The sequence below is a fragment of the Gouania willdenowi genome, chromosome 1 (genome assembly GCF_900634775.1).
Source record: "Gouania willdenowi chromosome 1, fGouWil2.1, whole genome shotgun sequence".
Taxonomy (NCBI): Eukaryota; Metazoa; Chordata; class Actinopteri; order Blenniiformes; family Gobiesocidae; genus Gouania; species Gouania willdenowi.
In genome coordinates this window covers 45306682-45313740 of record NC_041044.1, presented here as the reverse complement: position 1 = coordinate 45313740, position 7059 = coordinate 45306682, and the positions used below count along the sequence as shown (strand labels likewise).

Genomic DNA, 7059 nt, shown 5'->3' with positions numbered 1-7059 from the left:
TTCTCCTAGAAATCGTTGAAATTACAAATGTTTTTGGAAAACATGTCATTTCCTTTGTGCATTGAAAATTAATACACATACCAAAAACATTAGTTATTTCAACAATTTCTGGGAGAAATGGTTTATTTTCCGGAAAAATACCAGGGGTGCCATTACTTTAGTCCATAACTGTATATGTTTTATTATTTTTTTAGTTCTTACATTTGTTCTTTGTTAGATTATATAAATAACTGTAGATGTAACTGGAAGTAAAAACAGTCAGCTGATGAATATAGTGAACATTTATTATTTAAATAACAAAACAAACAGTTGTGACAGTAGGTACGGGTCATTAACAGTATGAGTGGAAGTGGATTCCTTTGGAGTGGGTGATCTTCATCACAGCACCGTTCAGACTCTCATCATCGATCAGTTTCAGCATCCCCTCAGCGATTAGAGACGGCCTGCACACACAGACATGAACATTGAAGAACAGTCATGTGTAGACAGGACCATCTATAAGGGGGAATAAAGGGGAGAGATTTTTGGGGCCCATCCATAAAGTCAGTAAAATGATGGTCCATTGTTCTATGAATCTGTGATAACCACATTTATTTATTTATTCATCTGAATAATATCCACTGTTATCCAGGAACGTTTATTATTATTATTATAGTCATCTTAAAGATGGAAATCCTGGTTTTAGTCACTAATAAAATGGTTCAAAATAGGGATGTAACGACTAATCGTAAGGCAGTTAAAAATCGATTCATAGGTATCACGATTGACTTCGATAATTTGAAAACTGAAGCGCAGTACCTTTTTTAAACAGCAGAGGGAGCTATATATTTATCCCTTCTCTTGTCCAGCAGTGTAGGCGGCGGGCGGAATCTGCCACTATTTTCTTTCTGGCCGCCTTCTACTTAAATATGTTCATAAATGATTACTTACACCTTTAGCACCGAAAAAATATCTGTAATATTACGTGAATATCTGTAAAAGTCACGTTTTTCTATTAGCTCTGTCTGCTAGCATAGCATCTCTTCTTCACTGCTAGATTAGCTGCATGCCAACCGATCACTTACTTACCAGCGTCCTCTGCTGGTCCAAACAAATATGACGTAAATACAGTGAAATGACTTTTTTTTTTTTTTTTTAAGTCCAATTGTTAAGGCACAAAATACATTTCCCATTGCACTTTTAAAAAGAAAAACTATTATGCAGTTTTGCATTGTTTACTATAGAACCAGAACTTAAATTAATAGGTTTCTTCATTTGTATTATTCCTTTATTTATTTTTAGTTAAATTGCATTGTTTTGAATAGTTTACTGTATCAAGGGATTCTTTTGACAATGAAAAATAAAGGCAAATACAGTATTTTCTAGTTTTTTCCCCCAAAAAAATAAATGAATATTTTTCAGTCATAATTTTTCTACAGTCCCATTTTGTAAAATAATTCGTGAGAGAATCGTATCGGAGTCGAGTGAATCGTTACATCCCTAGTTCAAAGTGACCAAAAATGGAAAAAAGGTGGTGAAATGGGATTTTAAAAACTACAAATACTGCTTAGAGTAGACAAAAACAGAGAGAAAAAGATTAGTTTAAACTGGCAAATAATGGGCAAGATAAATGGTGAAGGTAGTTAAATTGGCAAAAATAAAATATGGTAAAAAGAGGTTAAAAGTGACAATAATGGGTCAACATATGTGACATTAGGTGGAAAAGGTTTATAAGTGCTGAAAATATATGAAAAAAGTGTCAGTAAAGAAGCAAAAATGTGGTAAGAAAAAGTGATGAAAACAGGTTAAAATATGAAATGTTTGGTGTAGTTAAAGAAAAAGGGTAAAAATAAGCAAAAAAATGGGCTGAAATTGAGAAAATATTCTTAGTTTCTTGAAGGCATTTAGGGACCCTGAGGTTGAGAACCAGTGCCTTAGAGAAACTTACTGTAAAACTCCAAACTTGCTCATGCTGAGTTTGAAGTCGTCTTTAAACTGAACAAACTTCCCCATGTTCTCCTCATGTTCCACAGACTTCAGCAGCGCCGTGTCCACGAAGGCTGGACACACGGCGTTGATCCGCACGCCATAACCACACAGGGCCGAGGCGTCCTGCAGGGGTCACAGGTCAGTGTGTGTGTGTGTGTGTGTGTGTGTGTGTGAGACTTACTGCTAATGCTCTGGTGAATCCGATCACTCCGTATTTCGTGGCGGTGTAAACGGGCTGATGAGGCGAATGAATGAACGCTGAAGAACACACACACGAGTCACTGCGTGTATGATAGTGTGTGTGTGTGTGTTTTCTACCTGCCATTGAGGACACATTGATGATGGTCCCGCCCTCCTTTCCATGCTCTTTGCTCATATGTTCCAGACCCAGATACGTTCCTTTAATCAGAGACGTCTGACACACACACACACACACACACACACACACACACACACACACACACACACACACACACACACACACACACACACAACACACACACACACACACACACACACACACACACACACACACACACACACACACACACACACACACACACACACACACACACACACACACACACACACACACACACACACACACACACACACACACACACACACACACACACACACCCCACACACACACACACACACACACACACACACACACACACACACACACACACACACACACACACACACACACACACACGTTATTGGGCGTAAAAGCAGCAGTGAAACCAGTTCAACGCTGGTTAACGTTACCAGGTTAATGTTGATGGTTTTCTCCCAGTGCTTCTCGTTGTTTATTCCTGCGTTATTGATGACGATGTCCAGACGACCAAACTTCTCTACGATCTGCTGGAAAATATCTGAGACACATTTAGAAATGATTTTAATGATCCTTGAGACAACACATAAATGACATAAAGACAAAAATCTCAAACACACTTGATGTTAAAGACGTCATTTTATTTTATTGTACTTTGATACACCTATATATGACGTACTGTGTAGAACTCTGGGAACCATTTTTAAGACCATTGTTATTTTATTGCAAAAAACAAAAAAAGGCAACATGATTGATAAACAAAGCAGGATATTTAACCACACAAAGAAAAATTGGTTAAAGCAAAACTTCAGATATTCAACAAACAATGTTCAAAGCTTCATTAAATTATCTCTACACAGCAGCAAATACAGTGTCAGGGATTTATGTGCATTTATGTCACCAAAGGTAAATATTAGAACTGTGTGTTTTAGGGGTTACGTTATGGAATAATGTTGATAAAGACTGAAACGTTTTAAAAACAATCTATTTTAGAAAGCAATTTAAAGCAGTAGGAATATGTTTGTTAGGGTATAAAGCAGGGTTGGGTCAATTACATATAATTATGATTACAGTGACAGCATTTTTTCCAATTAAAATACTTTTTTTTTTTCTTATTCTCAGAAAGTCAATTATGTTCTCAATTACAATTACTGAGCCTGAAATAAATCTCCTGTTAGCATCTCTAAAAACTAATATTTATTTACTATCTATTGGTTACCTTGTTTGGCTTCTTAATCAATGAAAATATAGGTTTTAATAGTTTTTGGCGTAGACGTCCGAGCCTTTTTGTGTGTTAGTATAACCCTAGATTTATAGATTTGTAAATGGTAAAATGTGGGAAAGTTTGAACTACATATGTGACAAACTGCAACACAACTCACTAGTTTTGTGTTAAATTGTAATTGATCAGTTTTTATAGAATTCTCATGGAAATTACATTCACAAAGTCAATTGTTTAAACTCCATTGCAATTTAATTATGACAGCAACACATTTTAAAACTATTAAACTAAAGAAAATGTTATATTATAATTAATCTATTTAGTTACTCTGAACTTTAAGGTTTACAAAACGTTTCAAATGTACTTTAGTGAATGCTTACATTTCTTGTGTGTATTATCTGAGAACGTAACTTAATGTAATATTTATGCTGGACATGGAAGCATTTTTCTTCAGTTTTTGGATATTTTTAGGTTTTTGTTAAAATAAAATAAAACAAATGTCAGAAGATGAAACAGGTTAGAGAATAACTCTGGTGTGTGTGTGTGTGTGTGTGTGTGTGTGTGACCTGTGAGTGCGTCTCCGTCCGATACGTCACACTGTAGAAAGGTGGACGTCTCCTCTCCAAACTCTTTGTCCAGCTGAGCTTTGCACTCCTCACCCATCACCTTGTTCATGTCCACGAAGACCACCTGCTGCTCCCGGGGATCCAGAAAACAGTCAGTGGGGTGTGCCGCTAGCGTGACGTCATTTAAACCAGGGGTGTCCAACTCATTTTAGTTCAGGGGCCAAATATGGAGCAGTTTGATCTCTAGAGGGCCACAGGTTTACTTCGCAGGAAAACCAGTCATTTCTACATTATTGTTCCTACTGTAAACTTCTACGTATACATGAAATACTAAATATGTAAATAAAAAACATATCAAAGCAATAAGTGTCAGACACTTTTTCCTGCGGGCCGTATTGGATGCTGACCATTACGCAACTGTATCTTGCTCACTGTCATCTGCACATCTGCACTTGAACTGGACTGGCAGACACTATACTGTATTTCGTTTTTATACCATCATATTTTACCTTGGTACTTTTTTTGCACTGTTTTAAATTTTTACATTGTACTTTCCCTGCATGCCCCTGTGTTCCCATACCTGTAAGCTGCTGGAACTGTGGAGATGAATAAAGTATCTATCTATCTTTAAAGGGCCGGATTTGGCCCCCGGGCCATGAGTTTGTCTCTTACGAAAATATAATGTCAGTGTTAAATCTAAATGTCAGACGAAACTAAGCATTTAACCAATATTCAAATCCACTGGAAGTACCAAAATAAAAGTTAATTGATGCAAACAAAGGATTTAACATTTATCTTTAGATTTGTTATAATTCTACGAGGTTTTTTCCCCACAAATATTGCTGTAAATAATCTGGTCAAAAGTAAATGTACACATTTTCTAAACATGGTTTGTTGCTAAAACTTACAAAGTTTCCATTTATTTTAGCATAAGCAACTTTACAATCAACGGTTTTTGGAGGAGAAATGACTTGTTTTGATATTTAACTAATCAGAAGGCAAACTCCTCCCCCTTGTGGTAGGAACAGGAAGTGCCTGTGTGTTTACAATCTGAGGTCAGCGTGAGGCGAAGCGTCCAAAGTTCAGCTGCTTTGTTTAAACATCAGTGAGAGCAGCTCTTACGTCAGAACACACGCCAAAATACAACGACTGTTTTTGCAACATTTAAGCAACAAACTACTTTTTTTTTTTGTTAAACGCATGCATTTAGTTACTTTTGAGCAGATTTACAGCAATTTGTGAAATTGTTATATATTTTTTTCACATAAGAATATATCAAATGCTTGATCTAAATGATGAATTTGCATATTAGTTAAATATTTAGTTTCACCTGTAACATTTAGATTTTGCATTTAAGGTCAACAATCAGATTTTTACAAGAAAAAACTGAAATCACAAATATTGCTGTAAATCAGGTAAATTTTTTTTTTTTTTTTTTTAAAGGCATTTGGTGCTAAAAGTTGTTTGTTTTAGAATAAAGTAAACACTGTTATGATCCATATACAGGACTCCACATCCCATAATGCACCAAACTTTAACAATGGTAATAAGACAGTGTTTACAGTGGAGATCAAAACTAACTTTGAGAAAATTATTTTAATGTATTGATCCATGAGCCCAGCACTAATATATATATATATATATATATATATATATATATACTGATCATATTCAGCAGCTTTAACACTCAGCCCTGATTGGACCAAAGTGTTGCCATAGAAACACTTCAGATAAAAAAAAAAATAGAAGTCAAAAATGAACGAACACACACACACACACACACACACACACACACACACACACACACACACACACACACACACACACACACACACACACACACACACACACACACACACACACACACACACACACACACACACACACACACACACACACACACACAACCTTGGTGTGTCCACGGAGCAGAGCCTCTACCGTAGCTCTACCGATGCCCTGAGCTCCTCCCGTCACTACCGCGACCTTCCCCTGCAGGAGCATGATTAGTGTATGATTAGTGTGTGATTAGTGTGTGATTAGTGTGTGATTAGCGTGTGATTAGTGTGTAAATGTGTGTTAGTTTGTGTGTGTGTCTCACACACTGACACAGTTTAAGTAACCCAAGGTTAATGATCACAAGCGCTCGGTCCCGCCCCCTGCTCACCACGGGTGGGCGTGTCCTCTTACCTTGACGGTGGGTGGGCGGGGCTTCCTGTTTACTTTACCTTTACCTTCACCTGTGCTCGTGCACTCACCTGAACTTCATCAGTCACTCAGAGGCGCACGCGCTCACGCAATCCTAACTTTTTAAATAAAAAACTAAAAAGCCTTTTTTGTAGTTTTTTTTTCTTCCTGAATTCAAATGAAAGTCTTTTATTTTGAAATAACTGATTTATTTATTTTCAAATAACCACGAGTAGGAAATGTGTTTCTACATCACAGTGAGCACATTGAAGAATAATAGTCTATTCTACTCCCACTAATGCACATCTATATAGATCTATGTTTATAGAACACACACACAACCAATCATGAATCATTTATTATTAATATTAATACTGGACTAGTTTATTCTTTGTTACACACACTAATAACTGTGTGTGTGTGTGTGTGTGTGTTAAACCGGTATGTTCACATGTTTCTCGCTACATGTTCAGACCTGAAGTTTCTCTGAACACGAGACGTTGCTATTTCTCAGTCTTAAATAAACCAATGAATCATACATGAATGAATGACGTCAGTGTTTGATGTGCTTTTCTGTTTGAAAAATGAAATGAAGATGAATTAAATAATGTAAAACAGCCTGTAGTGTAGATTAACCCTGTGTGTGCTGTACTACGATGCTGGTTAACTTCTCACCAGGTAAATCACTATGGCAACGGATGCTGTACGGCTAGGGTTTTGATCTAGATAAGATCTGAGTAATTAAGCCCCACCTCCTTATGGTCAGCTGATTGTAAAGTTGC

General features: G+C 36.6%; 1 protein-coding gene across 2 annotated transcripts; it reads right to left on the bottom strand.

Annotated features, from left to right (window-relative positions):
* Window positions 1-263: 263 nt before the first annotated feature.
* Window positions 264-6233, bottom strand: hpgd (15-hydroxyprostaglandin dehydrogenase). Of its 2 annotated transcripts, XM_028449394.1 has the most exons (7): window positions 6002-6233; window positions 4094-4220; window positions 2740-2846; window positions 2287-2383; window positions 2150-2226; window positions 1928-2091; window positions 264-443 (listed from the first exon to the last, which is right to left on the bottom strand). In XM_028449394.1, the coding sequence occupies exons 1-7, from the start codon at window positions 6092-6094 to the stop codon at window positions 332-334; spliced, it is 777 nt and encodes a 258-aa protein (XP_028305195.1). In that variant the 5' UTR covers window positions 6095-6233; the 3' UTR covers window positions 264-331. The 2 variants fall into 2 exon arrangements, with proteins under 2 accessions (XP_028305195.1, XP_028305186.1); XM_028449385.1 differs by having other exon boundaries at window positions 2150-2383.
* Between the last annotated feature and the right edge of the window lie 826 nt (window positions 6234-7059).

What these genes read in the sequence shown, in the direction of transcription:
- hpgd (XM_028449385.1), bottom strand. Translation starts at nt 6,094, where the DNA reads ATGCTCCTGCAGGGGAAGGTCGCGGTAGTGACGGGAGGAGCTCAGGGC. An exon ending in AAACCATCAACATTAACCTG is followed by an intron (nt 2,384 to 2,739) that starts GTAACGTTAACC and finishes TGTGTGTGTCAG; the next exon opens with ACGTCTCTGATTAAAGGAAC. An exon ending in GATTCACCAGAGCATTAGCA is followed by an intron (nt 2,092 to 2,149) that starts GTAAGTCTCACA and finishes TGACCCCTGCAG; the next exon opens with GACGCCTCGGCCCTGTGTGG.